Raw genomic sequence first — 18,509 nt, 5'->3', positions numbered from 1 at the left:
TCCAGGGTCCAAAAGCTTCCCTGGAGGGTAAAAATGCCCTTTCCCATCCCCTCAGAGGCTCCCTGGAAGCCAAAAACGCCCTCCCAGAGACTCTGTGCAAGCCAAAAATCTGCTGGCCGGCAAGCACATGCACGTTGGAGCTGAGTAGGACAACAGCTTGTGTGCCAGCAGATATGGCTCCACATGCCACCTGTGGCACCCGTGCCATAGGTTCGCCATCACTGGTCTAAGTAATATTATCTCTTCTGTGTTTGTCAAAAACTGGTTAAAAGCATCTTATTTTTACTTTAAGACTCATAGGTGATACAATAAACTATATATGCTTAGGATCCTGTGACCTAATGCTGCTAGCATCTTTACATTGGACTCATTGGTCCATTTAGGCCAATTCAAATACTGTAAATCTTTTCAGTGTAGGCATCCAATCAGACTTTTAATAGCTTTAACATGTGTTTAGATGAAGATTCAATGCCTCCTGAGAGGTGACCACATGTTTGTATCACAAGCCATTACATGTTATTGGGCAGTCACTTTGAGTTAGACTAAGCTGTTTGTGAAGTTCTTTCAACAGAGACAAAAGTACTAAAAAGATCAAAGGATGTTGGCTGAGGTGGCTCTACCTGCTTCTTCGTTTTTTTAACTGTCTAGGAAAGTACTGCAAAGGAGGAAGCAGCCAAGAATGACTTAAACTGCCCATACAAACTGGAGGATTAAAACCATATGACTTTGAACTCCATAGTCTCTTGGTACACCGTCAAACAAGAAAAACAGACTCATGTTTATTTTACAGTTTAACAGACACAAAGAGCTTTAATTAGGACATTCTAGAGGAATAATAACCCATAGGATTTTTTTTTAATGTCTGTTTTACTTATGATGCAAAGACAGATTTGTGGAACATGCCCAAGACATCTAATTTGAAAATTCTGATGGATAAAATTAATAAATACCAAAACTGTCCCTTCTGATCACATTACAGAATGTAGAGAAATCCTAATGGAATTTTATGCAGATGAAATCATGTTAACCATGTATTATGCATAACATTAATGGTTTTATGTTAAAAAATAGATGTTTTTCTTGGAAATCAATATAAGAGCCTGCTATACTATTGTTTGTAGGACTTCAGTTAGCTACAAAGATCAGCCAAATATATTTCATTAAAATAAACAGCTTCTCGTTGCTAGTAGATGTGATAACACAGATGGAAAATGTAAGAATGAGGACCATTATCCAATATAATAAGCTAAGTATGGTAAATACTTTTTTTTTAATCATGGGGGAGAGGTTATCCTAAATTGATAATTCTTAATCAAAACAAATTCTGTCTTATTGTTATAGACCATCATCATAATACAAGAAAGTTACTGGGAAAATTAGTGTTTTGATTGACATACAATTATTCAGGTACAATATACACAGAACATATAGTATAGAGCTGGAAGAGACCATGATGGTGTTCTAGTCCATTGCCCTGCTCAAGTAAGATGCCACATATCATCAAACAGTTATGAAATGATTGCCCACTCTCTTGAAGGATGGAGCACCCACAATTCTGAAGGCAAGCTATTCTGCTGCTTGATTGTTCTCACCTTTTGGAAATTTCTCCTTAGTTCTAAGTTGTCCCATCCATTGCTTCTTGTCTTGTCTTTTGGTGCTTTAGAAATTGTTTGACTCCCTCATCTTTGTAGGAGTCCCTCAAATATTGGAACACTGCTATCATATCTCCCTTAGTACTTCCCCTAATCTTTCTTTTCATTAGACTAGACATACCCAATCCCTGCAATATTCTTTGTATGGTTTAGCTCCCAGCCCCTTAATCATTTGTGTTGTTTTCTCTGCACTATTTCTAGAATTTCAACATTTTTTTATATTGTGATGACCAGAACTGGATGCAGTACTCCACGTATGGCTTTACTATGGCTTTGTGAAGCGATACTAGAACTTCATGTGATTTTGATTCTATCCCTCTATTAATGCAGCCCAGGATTGCATTCATTTTTTTGGATTGCTGCCACAGTGTTGGCTCATATTTAAATGATTGTCCACTAGGACTCCAAAATACCTCAATTATTGGTGTTAAACCAACTTTCACCTAGTCTGTACTTACACAGTTGGCTTTTCTTGCTTAATTGTACAGATGAATAAAAGCGAATGCAGTGTTCCCTCACGTTTCGCGTGGGATGCATTCCAAGACCTCCTGCAAAAGTCAAATTTCCGCGAAGTAGAAATGCGGAAGTAAATACACTATTTTTGGCTATAAACAGTATCACAAGCCTTCCCTTAACACTTTAAACCGCTAAATTGCAATTTCCCATTCCCTTAGCAACCATTTAGATTATTATTCACCATGTTTATTTATTAAAGTTTATTAAAAAAATATTTATTAAAGGTGGATGAAAGTTTGGCAATGACGTATGACGTCATCGGGTGGGGAAAACCTTGCTATGGGGAAAAAAACCTGCAAAGTATTTTTTAATTAATATTTTTGAAAAACCGTGGTATAGACTTTTCGCGAAGTTCAAACCCGCAAAAATCGAGGGAACGCTGTAGGAAGACTCCTAAATTTGTCTTGCTTTAACAGAACAAGCCTGCAATCATTATTTCTGGTTTTTTTCCTTAAATGATGATCTAATTATAAATAGATCTTGGATACTGTTGTTTACATTTAGCCAATACATTGATATCCCAAAGTTATACTATGGAGACAGCGGCTTGGCTGATTTGTATAGGGATTTAGGTTTACTATTATTCTGTGAAAAGTAGCAGATTTTTCAAACAATATTCTTTTCAATTGGAATTGTTTCTCAAAGAAATGGCCTCAAAATTATAATCCATTTCACATTATCTCTATTTAAAATGCATTTGATTTCAACTGCACTTAGTTCTAATTATATGGGGCAGAAACTTACAGCAGAAAAAAAAATCACAGAAATAAGTTTATTAAACTTTGTCCCTCAGACATGGCAGATCCTACAGTGAGGTAAAATGAGGTAGTCTTTTCAAGCTGGTTATGCTAGAGATGGGAGGGTTAACAGGCTTTTTTGAGGATAAGAGTTTTTCATCCGAAAGGTTGCAGCAAATTAAGTTACAGCATTTGTTTATCCTCAGGCATAGTATAATGTGATATGTTGTCCTGTTTCCAAATTATGTTAGCTGCCCCTTCATCCATTTTCTGAAATTGGTTCCTACCTGTTTCAAACAAAGAAATCCACAATTTCAGAAATGTATAACATGAGCATTTCCACTGAAGAATATGTCCTGACTTTTCTTCATAGAAATAATAATAATAACAGCAAAAATAATAATAATCCAGCATAGTGATCTTGTTTGCTGTGTTGTATTGTTGATGATACTAATACTAATACTAATGCTACTGCTACTGCTACTACTACTACTACTACTACTACTACTAATAATAATAATAATAGCAACAATAATAATAATAATAATAATAATAGGCTCTTGTCACTTTCTTTTCCAGATTCAAAAGACAAGAATCCACTTCTGTCATTTTAATTCAAGCAGAAAGGAGAAAGAGCTAAAGGAGTTTCCCCACTACTGTGGTTCAGTGCAAATTGCAGCTCCTTGAACTTCATTTTCTTGGGTTGGTTTGCTTGCTTGCTAACCAATTACCACCAATGACAAGTTCACTTGCTATTTAGCCTGCAGGTACCATAACAACGATGTGTAGACACTGAAAACATGCGGCAAAAAAGTTTTATAAACATCACTTACTGCTGACTTGAAGATAAACTGGCTTGACAGCTAAACTTTCTTCATGTGCAAATTATACCAAATGTAACCTGATTTATTAAAACATCGCTTATTTAAGTGGGCTGCAAAGGAGCGGATCAAATGTTCTTTTATCTTAAAATTCTGTATCAAGAAATGTTTACAAACCTCCTGAACTGGCTCTTTCTTTATTTCTTTTTTCTATAAACAGCGTCTTTTCCCCATTATCTGCTTAACTGTAATCTATAAAATCACTCCAGTTAAAGTAAACCATATGTATTTCATAAAAGTATGCATGTGTGACATATATAGGCTAGGTTCCTTGGCCAGCTTAAGTGTTCTCCCCATAAGGCCCAAGGGTGAAGGGAAAGCGATGGCTACCTGCCATTTTTCCATTCTCTGCGCCTGGACTAGCCTTAGAAAAATCTAAAATCATGATGTAATGGAGACAAGGAAAGAACTCTATTAGTTTCAGCTTCCCAAATGTAAATTAAATAAATAAAGAGCCATTTGGCTCCCCAAACTCAAACAGTGAGGTTGAAAAGACTTACATCATCGACACATCAGGAATGAAAGTTATTCGGAACTCAGCAAATTCTTCCATAACTGATATATTAAATGTGGAAGCTAAAGGTTGAGATGGACTCTTTCCCCATAACTGGGGCAGAATTCATAGCAATACCTCCTGTCCATGTGCCCCCCTAAAATGATGGTAATCAGTGGTGAAATCCAGCAGGTTCTGACAGGTTCTGAAGAATCCGTAGCGGAAATTTTGTAGTTCGGAGAACCGGTAGCAGAAATTTTGAATAGTTCATAGAACTGGCAAAGACCACCTCTAGCTGGCCCCAGAGTGGGGTGGGGGTGGGGATTTTGCAGTATCCTTCCCCTGCCATGCCCACCAAGCCACAACACACCCACCAAGCCACGCCCACAGAACCGGTAATAAAAAAAATATTGGATTTCACCACTGAAGGTAGTATAATCCCCACTCTATTGTCTAATTTCCTTGTTGCAGACTCTTTGTCAATCAACTTTTTAAAATGCTGGAAAAAAAAGAATTCTGAACCAATATATTCCCAAATACATTTCCTAACCATTACCTGCTCCGATCAGTTTTTAATAATGTCATACAGTTTGTTTGATCTACCCATGATTCTTAGTAACATTGCAAAGAATAATAACGTAAACATACTAAAATATACTTCAATATCGTCTGATTTTAATAGGCTCTTCACAGAAGCCTATCAAAATAGTATTCCCTCTTTTCGTAAACAGCTGCTGGGCATCCTGGTTTCCATATCTTGGAAGATGGACAACGAGGAGACCCTGGAAAGTCCTTCAAGCACCAGCATCTGCATGAAGACAATGTTGCTCGCCCTTGCATGGGTGCGTCCTACTTCTAGTATAATGGGTCAGTTACCAGTATTGAGTTGCTAGCTGGTAGGGGCCACACTGTGTACCAGTAGCAAAAATGGAGCTGCACAGGCAGCTCTGCATCGCCAGCATGTGCGCACATACGCCCCAGTGAGATTTTGCTTCTGCGCATGCACTGGAAGTAAGATTTCACAAGGGGACATGCATGTGCATGAAATGTTGGCATTTTTTTTGCTTCTGCGCATGCATGGAAGAAAAAAATTGCCAAAATCTCTCTTGCCCGTCCTCTCACAAGATTTTGCTTCCTGCACATGCGCAGAAGCAAAATCTTGCTGGGGCACATGGACATGCACACGCCGGCAACATGGAGCTGTGCGCAGATCATTCCAGTAGCCGTGGTAAGTAGCAACCTCCGCCTGTCAGCTACAATGTGTTTTCTATAGTATAATGTGGTTAATAAAACAGAGCTATTTAACAGATTCTGAATGCAAGCAGTCCTCAACTTACAACAAGAGAGGAGGGGATCACTTTATTCTTCAGGGCACCGGAGAGCTGGACAAGGAACAACGGCTGGAAGCTGACCAAGGAGAGACTCAACCTGGAAATAAGGAAGAACTTCCTGACAGTCAGAATGATCAACCAGTGGAACAACCTATCAGCGGACGTTGTGAACTCCAATACTCTGGGGGGGGGGGGGGAATTATTGACCCCCTCGGAGAGGGTCCGCAACTTGGGCATCCTCCTCGATCCACAGCTCACATTAGAGAACCATCTTTCAGCTGTGGCGAGGGGGGCGTTTGCCCAGGTTCGCCTGGTGCACCAGTTGCGGCCCTATCTGGATCGGGACTCGCTACTCACAGTCACTCATGCCCCCATCACCTCAAGGTTCGACTACTGTAATGCTTTCTACATGGGGCTACCTTTGAAAAGTGTTCGGAAACTTCAGATCGTGCAGAATGCAGCTGCGAGAGCAGTCATGGGCCTACCTAGGTATGCCCATGTTTTACCAACACTCCGCAGTCTGCATTGGCTGCCGATCAACTTCCGGTCACAATTCAAAGTGTTGGTTATGACCTTTAAAGCCCTTCATGGCACTGGACCAGAATATCTCCGAGACTGCCTGCTGCCGCACGAATCCCAGCGACCAATTAGGTCCCACAGAGTGGGCCTTCTCCGGGTCCCGTCAACTAAACAATGTCGGTTGGTGGGCCCCAGGGGAAGAGCCTTCTCTGTGGCGGCCCCGACCCTCTGGAACCAACTCCCCCCGGAGATTAGAACTGCCCCTACTCTCCTTGCCTTTCACAAGCTCCTTAAGACCCACCTGTGTCGCCAGGCATGGGGGAACTGAGACATCTCCCCCGGGCATATACAATTTATGAATGGTATGTGTGTATGTATGTGTGTTTAGAAATGGGGTTTTAAATGTTTTAGTAGAAATTTAGATTTGTTATAAATTGTCTTTTTGCACTTTGTTGTGAGCCGCCCCGAGTCTGCGGAGAGGGGCGGCATACAAATCTAAATCTAAATAAACAAACAAACATTTTTAAGAGGAAATTGGACTGCCATTTGGCTAGGATGCTATAGGGTTCCTGCTTAGGCAGGGGGTTGGACTTGATGACCCGCATGGTCCCTTCCAACTCTAACAATAAATAAAATAAAATAAAAATAAATAAAACAATTGATTTAGTGACCATTCGATATTACAATGACACTGAAAAAGAAGTGACTGAGAACTGTTTTACATGCTTAGGACCATTGCAGCATCCCCATGATCAAAATTCATACGACTGGGTCATCCGACCACCTTTTGTGACTTTCTGACAAGCAAAGTCCATGGGAAAGCCAGATTCACAAAACAACCCTGTTAGTTGTTAACAGCTGCAGTGATTCATTTGTGTGACCAGAAAGGTGATAAAATAGGACAAAAACTCACTTAATAAATGTGTCATTTAGCAACAGAAATCGATTCTGGTCATAAATTTGAGGGCTACCTGTAATCTGGTCAGAAACAAGTTCTGAGTCATCGCAGATGATGCACCCTTTCCTCTCAACTGATTGCAGCCAAGCCTACAATCCTGGGGTTTCCTTGTGGTCTCCCACCCAAGTACTAATCAAGTCCAATTCTGCTTAACTTTTTCGCCAGATCATTTAATGTTATCTAAGGCAGTGTTTCCCAACCTTAGCAACTTGAAGATATTTGGACTTCAACTCCCAGAATTTCCCAGCCAGCGAATGCTGGCTGGGAAATTCTGGGAGTTGAAGTCCAGATATCTTCAAATTGCCAAGGTTGGGAAACACTGGTCTAAGGCATCTACTATGGCAATTTGCTAAAAGGCCTCTAAGGCAGACCAGCCACATGTAAGCAGTGAGCCTTACACATTTGGGTGTAAACTTCTGTAAGATATGTGCAGTCAGTCATTATTATGTAGCATATGTGTGTCCGTGTCTTTCACAAACTATGATTATCTAGAATGAAAATGTTTTCTTAGGATAAACTGCCATACAAAACATTCTAAACTAAAAACAGTTGCTTGATTGTTCACTGTACTTTTTTTATATAAAAAAGGCATCTTTCTAAATCATAAAACTACAGAATGATGTTTCCTATCTGACTGTATTCTTTATAGGATTGCAAATGGAATAAAATTAATCATATATAGTGGTACCTCTACTTAAGAATGCCTGTACTTAAGAACTTTTCTAGATGAGAACCAGGTGTTCAAGATTTTTTTGCCTCTTCTTAAGAACCATTTTAAGAACCCAAATTTCCCAGGAAATTTGAGAGTGGCGTGAAGGCCCGGCCAGTTTCCTGCCATTCCCCCTTTAATCTGGGCCATCTCGGGCTTTTCTGGGCTGCCAGAGGAGCCTTTCGTTGACGCTTAATTTGCACGCATTATTTGTTTTTACATTGATTCCTATGGGAAAAATTGCTTCTATTTACAAACTTTTCTACTTAAGAACCTAGTCACAGAACGAATTAAGTTCGTAAGTAGAGGTACCACTGTACATATATATACATATATATGTGTATGTGTAAGTATATCCTCTACTCAGAAGATAAAGATAGCAACATTTGACAACATAAAAACAGACTTTAAAAATGAGCATGAAACCAAAAGCATTTTAAAAAGTTTTTAATTAAATTAATAATGTTGTGGATTAATGAATGAATAGGCATACTTACTTTCTCACTGAGTCTATATGAACATTATCTGTAGTTAATTTTTTTTCTGTTTATTCTTGAGTCTTTAGTTTTTATTGATCAAGTGAGATTGCAAACACAATTTGTCTTACACAAGGAATTTGAATTTATTTTTTCATTTTTGAGAATACACCCTAAAAAAGTGATGATTTTGAGATGAAATTAATCATTAGGTAATCTAGTTTATCCTACCGGTTGATTAGCATGGACATTTATTAATCTGAATAGAGTGGGATTGCCCTAGAATAATGATAAATCCCCATTTCAGAACCTGGGGAAATATTATATTTAAATAAGCAAACAACTCAGCCAGTCTGTAAGTTATGTTATATTGTCTAGACATAGGTTGATGTAATGGTTCTTGTTTCATAAAAATCTACCAAAGAACCTGAGTCTCCTCAAGTTACAGATGAAAGGTTCACTTTTCACAAGAAGGACGTTTATCTGTTTACAAGCCCTTTGCTATAGTATTTACTGGTTGCAGTGAGTTCTCTGTAGGTAAAGTTTTCAAGAATACTGTGAACTATAATTATTTCATCATCAGGAAAAATGAGTTATGCACGAAAAGCCTGTGGTTACATTTTACAAATTCACATCTCTGTCAAGCTAAAGGCTCCTTCTGTTAGGTTCTGTGATACCTTTGGGATAAATTAATTTTCTGGTTTATAGTACAGCAGCTGTCATTTCTTGGCTGCTTAGTTTGAAAATAAGTATAAAAGCATTTTTGTGTGTCAATGTGTTATAGTCAATATTTCCAGTACATTTCTAGACATAAAACATTGAACAAGGTATATTTCTGCAAATCATTTTAACAATTATTATTTAACAGAACAAAAAGATTTTTTTTAAAAAAAATATCTTGTAGCATAAATAAGAATCTTATTGCACCTTAAAGACTAACAAGTTATTTCATATACCCATGAAATAATAAATATCAGTCTTTAAATGCCATAAGATCCTTTGCGGTTTTAATTGTTTTTTAAACAAAACAAACAAACAAACTGGTCAATTTATAGGATTAGACATTTGCAGTCCTATGAATTTCAGTCCTTGTTGAGGTTTTGTGTTATCATCCAGAATAATGACTAAACTGTACTTTTACCCCATGTCTATCTTAATCTGAATTGCAGCTGTTTTTCTTTTTAAATTCATGTTAAAGTCATTTAGATACAGGGACTGTGGGACAATATTCATGGCCTTGCCCTGGAGTTTCTGAATTGAATTCCAGTCAGGGGTTTCTCCTGAAGGAAGAGAGGGAGGTGAATGGTCCTCTCTTCTACCCCCTTTCAGAAACTTTTTGAAAAGTTGGTCCAAAGGGCTTTATTTTCAGTTCCTTTCCTAACATTGGATAATAGGAAATTAATCTTTTCCCCAGATGTTCCTCAATAGATTGATCTTTGCCACACTTTGAGTAGTTCACACATATTGCAGTCACTATCAGTTCAGGCCTATTCAGGTGCGATACATGAACTTTTACAGCAAAGACATGTTATTTTATGCATATGGTAATACATTTATTTATTTACTTACTTACTTACTTACTTACTTACTTACTTACTTACTTACTTACTTACTTACTTACTTACTTACTTACTTATTTATTGGATTTGTATGCCACCCCTCTCCGCAGACTCGGGGCGCCTAACAACAGTAATAAAACAGTATATGACAATAATCTAATACTAAAAACAATTAAAAACCCATTATATAAAAACCAATCATACCAATCATACCATGCATAAAATTGTAAAGGCCTAGGGGGAAAGTGTATCTCAATTCCCCCATGCCTGGCGGCAGAGGTGGGTTTTAAGCAGCTTACGAAAGGCAAGGAGGGTGGGGGCAATTCTAATCTCTGGGGGGAGTTGGTTTCAGAGGGCCGGGGCCACCACAGAGAAGGCTCTTCCCCTGGGTCCTGCCAAGCAACATTATTTGGTTGACGGGAAGACCAACTCTGTGGGACCTAACTGGTCACTGGGATTCGTGCAGCAGAAGGCGGTCCCTGAGGTAATCTGGTCCGCTGCCATGAAGGGCTTTATAGGTCATAACCAACACTTTGAATTGTGACCGGAAACTGATCGGCAACCAATGGAGACTGCGGAGTGTTGGTGTAACATAAGCATATTTGGGAAAGCCCATGATTGCTCTCGCAGCTGCATTCTGCACGATCTGAAGTTTCCGAACACTTTTCAAAGGTAGCCCCATGTAGAGAGTGTTACAGTAGTCGAGCCTCGAGGTGATGAGGGCATGAGTGACTGTGAGCAGTGACTCCTGGTCCAAATAGGGTCACAACTGGTGCACCAGTTATAATATGTAACAGATGTCAACCAGAAGAACTTCATGGCAAACTGCTACCATATTGTTGCCAATAAGACAACATGGGCATATTGTCTGTTACAACATCCTACCTATCAATGACTACTTCAGCTTCAACCTCAATACATGGGCAAACAATTGATACAAACTCAAGGTAAACCGCTCCAAACTCGATTGCAGAAAATACAACTTCAACAACATAGCAGTCAAATGCCTTGAATGCTCTACCTGACTCCGTTGTTACATCCTCAAGCCCTCACAGCTTCAACCTTCAACTGTTTACCATGAACCTCACCCTATTCCTAAGAGGTCCATAAAGGGAGCATGAATAAGTGCACCAGCGTGCCTACTGTCCCTGTTCTACTGTCCCCATTTATTTGTACTCATTCTTTGGTCATGTCCATATTTATACCTGTTATCTAATACATGATGAGCAAACTAAATATTTTTTTTTTAAAAAAAATCAATGAAGTCACCAGGAGCTGAACTCAATTTACACAAATGGAAACTCTTTCCACTTTGAAGGTGCCTGCAGTGTTTTCATTCATTACCTTCTTTCTCCTTATATTCCTTTAATATTGTTTTTCATTCTCTTATCATCTAGCTGTCCCAACTTTGCCCTAGTGGTTACTCTGTTTGAGTTGCAGTTTAAAGCATAATGGTTTTAGGAATATGCTTCATTTTGTTGTAGCAATTGCCTTCTTTATTTTCACCAGTTGTGTAATCTCATTCACAGTTCCATGGAACTGTAGAGTCATAAACAAAGGCATTGACTCGGACCATGATGGTGAATGTGGCATGCATGCCACAGGTGGCATGCAGAGCCATATCAGAGAGCACATGAGACGTTGCCCGATGTTGGCTCCAGTGCAAATGCATCCACTGGTTTTTGGCCTAGGGGAAGGCTGTTTAGGCCTCCGGACGCTTCAATGGGCAAAGCACAAGTTCAGAAAACGCACTTTCGGTTTGCTTGTTGGGCTGTTTTTTGCACTTTGTGGCTTCAGGAAGCTTCCATGAACCTTCCAGTGTGTAAAAAACAGCACGACTGGCAAACTGGAAGTGCATTTTCTGAACTTCCCGTTTGTCTTTTGGGCTGTTTTTGTATTCTGGACTTCAGGAGGCTTCCCTGAACTTTCCAGAGTGCAAAAAAACAGCACAATGGGCAAACCAGAAGTGTGTTTTCCGAATTTCTGGTTTGCCCATTTTTTTACCATCCCAGGCTTCAGTGAGGTCTGTTCCCATGCATGGGGATGGGGGGGGGATTGTACGTGTGCACAGAGGTGTGTATGTGTGTGTGGGAAGGGATGTGGGTATGTGCACATATGCTAACACAACCACACACACCCTTTTGGCATGCAAACCAAAAAAGGTTCGCCATCACTGAACCAGCATGTACAGTAAAATCAGCAGAAGATCCATTTAGGAAGATCCGGATTGAATTATGATCTCATGAACCAGGAATGAGTCACTATTGAGCCCTTCATTCCCCTTCCCTAAAATGGGAATAATGACTTCCTTATGGATTAGCAGTATGCTTCCCCCCCAACCCCCAGCCTTTGCCGTCACCATCTCATTTGGGTCGCAGACTCACGTTCTTTTAATGCCTGATGTAGGGCGGGGGGGGGGGGGCAAGAATCATCAGCTGAACTCCCGGTTACATGCGCTCTCCTGCCAGATAAGTGGCCCAAAGTGCACGGCGTCCATGTACAGACTTTCTCCGACCCGCCTCCCTCCGGTCTTCCCGTCCTAGTTTCCCCAAGTCCCTGCTCAGTTTCAAGCCCTTTGCTTCAGGTGAAGGCGCAAAGTCCCGCTTTCTCCGCCTCCCCTCTTCACTCCTTGCTTTGCCTCGAGGGCAAGGTTGCTCAGTTGGGTCGGGAAGTCAGCCGCGCCCCGTCCAGCCCCGAGCCGCCCAAATAGGGCCTGCCTCTGCCCCCACCCCACCCCGCCAGTCCAGCCTCCTCGCTCACGCTCTTATTTAACGGCGGCTCTTTCCCTTCTCGAATCCTGCCTTTTCCCCGTCCGGCGCTGCCCCGTTGCTCGCCTGGGAGTCTGTAGGGTTCACTCGCCGGGATCTCTCAGCTTCGGGACTCCTTCGCGATGCGCGCCGGACTGCTTTTCTCCTTGGCGCTCTCTCTGTGGCTCGCCAATGCCTGGGCGGCCAGCCGAGCCCCTTACCAACAGATCTTGCAGCACAGCCAAATCCGGGGCAGGCATCAAGGGTAAGACAACCGGGGAATGGAGACAGCAGAGGGACCGGGAGTGCTCTGACCCGTGGGGCGAGCCATTCAGTCCAACCTGTGGCTCTGGCTTTCTTTGCGGGGTAGGTGGGTGGAGAGGTGGACTTGGAAAGAGGCCCGGGACAGCTCTCTTGAAATGGATGGGACGGACCGGGTGGTCACGAGCCCGGGTGCGTTTCTGTGGGACCGAGCGAGAGAGACCGGGTGTTTTTCTAGGTTTAGTTGCCATTGATTTCCTAGAGGGAAGAGGAAGCTTTTGGGGAAACCGGGCAGCCTCGATCGCCTTGTTCCAGTTCAAGTAGCCAAACCCTTCAGTAGTTCAAAAACGCTTCCCCTCTCCCCACAGTCTTCCTTCCTTCCTTCCTTCCTTCCTTCCTTCCTTCCTTCCTTCCTTCCTTCCTTCCTTCCTTCCTTCCTTCCTTTCCCAATGAGGGAAAAGTTAGCAAATGGTCAATAGGGATAATTGTTTAGATAAAAGTCAAAGGTTACTGAGGAAAGAATACTGTCCAATGCTGCCCCTCCCCAACAGACAAGCCCCCAAATCATTCCAAATGATATCCTTTATTGAACCAATCTGGCAAAGTGAATAGAAAGGGGAAAAAATGAGTCAAAGAGCTAATCCTGCCCAGAATGAAAGTCCAGTATGGCTTGAAAGTTTGCTGATTTTGAGACATAGTGCTTAACGGTAGGAAAGTAAATGTTGTCCCATGGACCTCTCACTATCTGAGCCTGGATATGTTCTAAGTAACACAACCCGTCAATAAGATTTGTCTAGCATTAAAGGTTGCTTAGCACAGTGATTCCAGGGCTTTTTCTATTCCTGTCACTTTTAAAAACTTTTCTCAGAATACAGCTCTGGTTTTGTTCCCCCTAGATGTCATGAATGGATCTTTGTTCAAATCTATGCACTAAGAATCACAAAAGCCTATCTCAGGGACAGACATCCTGGTCAAAACTTGAAGTCCTTGAAATATTTCTTGAAGACTGTGGGTTAGCGCCAAAGGTTCATGAAGCCGGGAATTCAAAAAAGTGTAGAAGGTCATCTATCTTTGATTTATATGAAAACAGATTTCTTAGTTTAAAATATGCCAAACGGTTTGGTCCTGACAAAAGAATCTCTTCACTCATCTCCTAATGCATGCACGTGGATAAGTAAGAATAAAGATGATGTTTTCTACATTCATTTTCCTATTCTTCCCAATGCAAATATTCAAAATGTTAGTAAGGGAGATCACTGCCAGATCCCTAACATGGATCCCCCGAGATGATGTTCTAGTGTCAATATTGAATTTCAATATTTTCCCCCAAACTCTTTTTTTGTTGTTGCATGGTTCAATAATAGGTGTAGGGATGAGAAAAGATTCACCAACTGAACTTGTCAAATGGATCGACTATCCTGCTAGAAAAAAATGGTAGCAGGATGGTAGGAGGTAGCAAATGAATATTTGCAGTAATGGAAAGCACTTATATTAATTTAAGTCTTTCTGCTATAACTTCATGCAACCCTCTACAAACTGATCCCACTGAGAAGAGTCTCTCTCTCTCTCTCTGTGTGTGTGTGTGTGTGTGTGTGTGTGTGTGTGTGAGAGAGAGAGAGAGAGAGAGAGAGAGAGAGAGAGAGAAACTTGTGCATTTGCAGTCTGTTCTCCAATTGCTAACTTGCTTTTGGAAGCACTCATCTCTCTACCATAAATAGAGAACTACCTGATCTCCTTAAGAACTATTTGATTGCAATTCATATAACCTGGGTGTATTGGCTGCATCATGCCTGCAGAGCTCCTATCTGGAAGGCCCAGAGGAAGAATTATGTCCCTTCCGTGTACAATGATGCCATGGGACGTGGACAGATCTTAGGAAATGGAGCCAAATAACTACTATCTTGGCTTCTGCTTCAGAGACAAGGCTGCCAAAATTTGTAGTGTAGCTTCTGGAACTAAGAGATGGGTATTTCCTATTGGTGTTACACTAGCATACTTGCCATTTCTTCCTACACTTTCTTTCCCCTCCTTCTTCCTTGACTACTCTATTACCATTGTTCCTTCCTCCCCAGAGGAAGGGTAAATGATTTTATTTTATTTTATTTTATTTTATTTTATTTTATTTTATTTATTTGTCATACAAATATAGTATTGTATTGTAGTATGTTTAACATAATATAAGTATAAAGTAGAGATAGAAAAGATAAAAAGACATTAAAACAGGAACAGTTAGGCACAAAGATGCACTTATGCACGCCCCTTACAGACCTCTTAGAAAAGGGCAGAGGTCTATTGTAGATAATGTAAAGTTGAAGATTTTGGGATTGTGGGAGGAAACAACAGAGTCCTGTAGTGAATTCCAGGCGTTGACCACTCTATTGCTGAAATCGTATTTTCTGCAGCCTAGTTTGGAGCGATTTACATTTACTTTGTATCTATTGTGTGCTCTTGTGTTGTTGTTGTTAAAGGTGAAGCAGTCGCTAACAGGGAGTACATTGTGATGTATGATTTTATGAACAACAGTTACAGACTAAAGATGTACAGTGATCCCTCGATTATCGCGAGGGTTCCGTTCCAAGACCCCTCGCGATAATCGATTTTTCGCGATGTAGGGTTGCGGAAGTAAAAACACCATCTGCGCATGCGCGCCCTTTTTTCATGGCCGCGCATGCGCAGATGGTGGAGTTTGCGTGGGCGGCGGGGAAGACCCAGGGAAGGTTCCTTCGGCCGCCCAGCAGCTGATCTGCTCGGCAGCGCAGCAGCAGCGAGCAGACGAAGATCGGGGTTTCCCCTTTGCGTGGGCGGTGGGGAAACCCCGATTCGGCTCCTCGCTGCTGCTGCGCTGCCGAGCAGATCAGCTGCTGGGCAGCCAAAGGAACCTTCCCTGGGTCTTCCTTGCTGATGCCCGCGCTCGCCCGCCCGCCGCCCGCCAGCAAGAGGGGGGGAGATAGAGAAAGAGAGAGAAAGAAAGAAAGAGATGAGAGAGGGAGGAAGAGAGTGTGAGAGAGGAAGAAGCAAGAGAGAGAAAGAGAGAGAGAAAGAAAGATGAGAAAGGAAGGAAGAGAGTGACGTCATCGGGTGGGAAAAATCGTGATATAGCGTTTCGCGAAGAACGAGATCGCGAAAATTGAGGGATCACTGTATTTTGCTTTGCTGTGCTTTGGCAATACCTCTCTCCTCCCCCTTCCCCCTGCTCCCCAGTTGGGATTCCTTCCCATTTTATTTACCATTGCAAAAATTACACACTGGAAAAAATTGGATAAAGGCACAATTTTCTAATTTGTTACCAATGTCTGCACCGTCCCATTGACTAGCCATAGGAAGCACTAGTGCAGTGAATAGGAGGAGGAGGATGGATAGTAGCACAAAGGGTTAGGACATCTGCACAAAGGTGTGAAAGGATTTCCTGGAGGTGACTCATGGCTGGATTGAAGCGTTCTGTGGTTGGAGCTCATCTTCCAACACTATAGGATGGAAAGTCTTTGTTTACACTTTCCCGATGGATTACCGAATTTAATGCCAATTTCAGAGGTGACTTGGCTCAATGTTTTTTCCATTATCCACAAAGTATATTCGTAACTCACTCCTTTTTTTAAAAAATTCCACAAGTCCTGTGAGAGGGTTAATGTTTAAAACAAAGCCTTGAGAAAGCTTTAAGAGACTCTGTATACCTGAGTGAGGTCCTTGTTCAAGAGAAGGTGTCTTTTGCCCCATAGTAACAAGAAACCAGTTTGTCCTCCCCTCCTCTTCCTTTTAAAGTACCATATCTGTTCTAAAAGGCAGAAACAAGAAGGAGCAGTCTCAGAAGATTGAGCCCTGGCCTTGGCCTTTCGGACGGGACACAGGAATCCTTAAATCAAAACCCAACCATATTTGTGGTTCAATTGTGCTTGATCGCCTCCCTTATCTTTCTTTGAGCAATGGGGAAAACATTGGAGATAAGGTGACAGTGATTTCCATAAGACTGCCTTATGATACAGATGTTTGGTTCATGTTACGAAAAATGCCATTGGACATGGGGTGGGTTCCACTTACCTTCATCACTGGTTCATATTACAACATTTTGCATATGCATCCCCTTGTGCAATTTGGCTTCCGTGTATGCTCAGTAGCAGGATTCAGCCCAGAGCACAGCTGATCAACTGTGCTTCAGGTGAAGAAATAAAGATCAGTATTAAGCCGGGGATGGGTGGGTGGGTGGGAGAGCTCTTTTTAAAGCAGTGGAAGAAGGGAAGCCATCCAAACAGAGAAAAATTCGCTAAAATTTCAAAAAAAAGAAAGAAAAAAAGATGGCGGTGCCCACGGATCGACACCGACTGTGACGTCACCAGTGGGTCACTACTGCTTCGGGCATTGGTCAGAAAACTTCAGAAAACTAACTCTTTCCTTTACCCAATACTGCTCCTGTCCAACAGGCATGCGCAATATGTATGTATGTATGTATGTATGTATGTATGTATGTATGTATGTATGCCTTTCTATCCTGTCACTATGCCAAAGTACTCTTCCTGATTCACAGATATACAATACAATTAAACTAGTCATGGTCAGATTAAATTATAAAGCATAATCCTAAACTGCTAAAACAATAAAAAGAAAAAAGTTAAAGAATTTTGCCACCCTTATTGCCATGGATTAGGCTCAAATGCTATTCACTTTCTGTCTTCTACAATCAATACTCCATGGCAGTGATGGCGAACCTATGGCACAGGTGCCCCTCCAGGCGGCACACGGAGCCATGTCTGCTGGCACACGAGCAGTTGCCCTAGCACAGCTCCAACGTGCCTGTGTGTGTCAGCTAGTTGACTTTTGGCTTGCACAAAGGCTCTGAGAGGGTGTTTTTGGCTTACAGAGAGCCTCCAGGGGGATGGGGGAGGGTTTTTTTTTCTCTCCCCAGGTTCCAGGGAAGCCTTTAGAGCCTTGGGAGGGCAAAACATGAGCCTACTGGGCCCACCAAAAGTTGGGAAACAGGCCATTTCTGGCCTCCAGAAGGCCTCCAGGAGGCAGGGGAAGCTGTTTTCGCCCTACTCAGGCATTGAATTATGGGCATGGGCACTCACGCATGCACGATAGCAAGTGCCCACGCTGTTTCGGCACCTGAGGAAAAAAAGGTTTGCCATCACTGCTCTAAGGGGTTCCCAATCTTGGCAATTGCTTTTAATCATTGGATTTGTACTGTTTTGTTGTTGTGAGACGCTCAGTCTTCGGAGAGGGGTGGCATACAAATCTAATAAATAATAATAAAATAATAATAATAACAACAACAACAACAATAATAATAATAACATTAACAATAATAACATCATTATTATTATTATTATTATTATTATTATCATCATCATTATTTCAAGATGTGTGGACTTTAACTCTTAGATTATATACAATTATATACAAATTTCTCTGCCTATCTTCCTCCCTTGACAGCATCACCCACCTTTTCCCCACTCTAAGAAGGATGGCTTTAAGTAGTTCCTAATCATTAGGGATCACTACCCCAATTCTTTCATTTCTAGACTCTTATAATTGTGCAGAGACAAAGAGTATTTGCTAAGGTGGACCATTGTCACAAATATTTCCAGATCTACTCCAAGGATTTTGCATCTATAATAATAAAAATCTGAGCAGAACTTCAGTTTCTATGTGATAGTAGCCTCTAGGTTAAACTAGAGA

The 18,509-nt window shown here is 41.4% G+C and overlaps 1 protein-coding gene across 1 annotated transcript in view; it reads left to right on the top strand.

The window, feature by feature from the left end:
• Positions 1 to 12,632: 12,632 nt before the first annotated feature.
• TGFBI (transforming growth factor beta induced) overlaps positions 12,633 to 18,509 on the top strand; it is a 52,836-nt gene continuing 46,959 nt past the window's right edge. Inside the window, exon 1 of the mRNA XM_070739229.1 lies at positions 12,633 to 12,843. Within this exon, the coding sequence (XP_070595330.1) occupies positions 12,722 to 12,843 (122 nt within the window). The 5' untranslated portion in view covers positions 12,633 to 12,721. The remainder of the gene's footprint in view (positions 12,844 to 18,509) is intronic.

This window comes from Erythrolamprus reginae, chromosome 2 (genome assembly GCF_031021105.1).
Source record: "Erythrolamprus reginae isolate rEryReg1 chromosome 2, rEryReg1.hap1, whole genome shotgun sequence".
Lineage (NCBI taxonomy): Eukaryota > Metazoa > Chordata > Lepidosauria > Squamata > Dipsadidae > Erythrolamprus > Erythrolamprus reginae.
The sequence above is the reverse complement of the archived record's forward strand: the minus strand, read 5'-3'. Positions and strand labels throughout refer to the sequence as shown.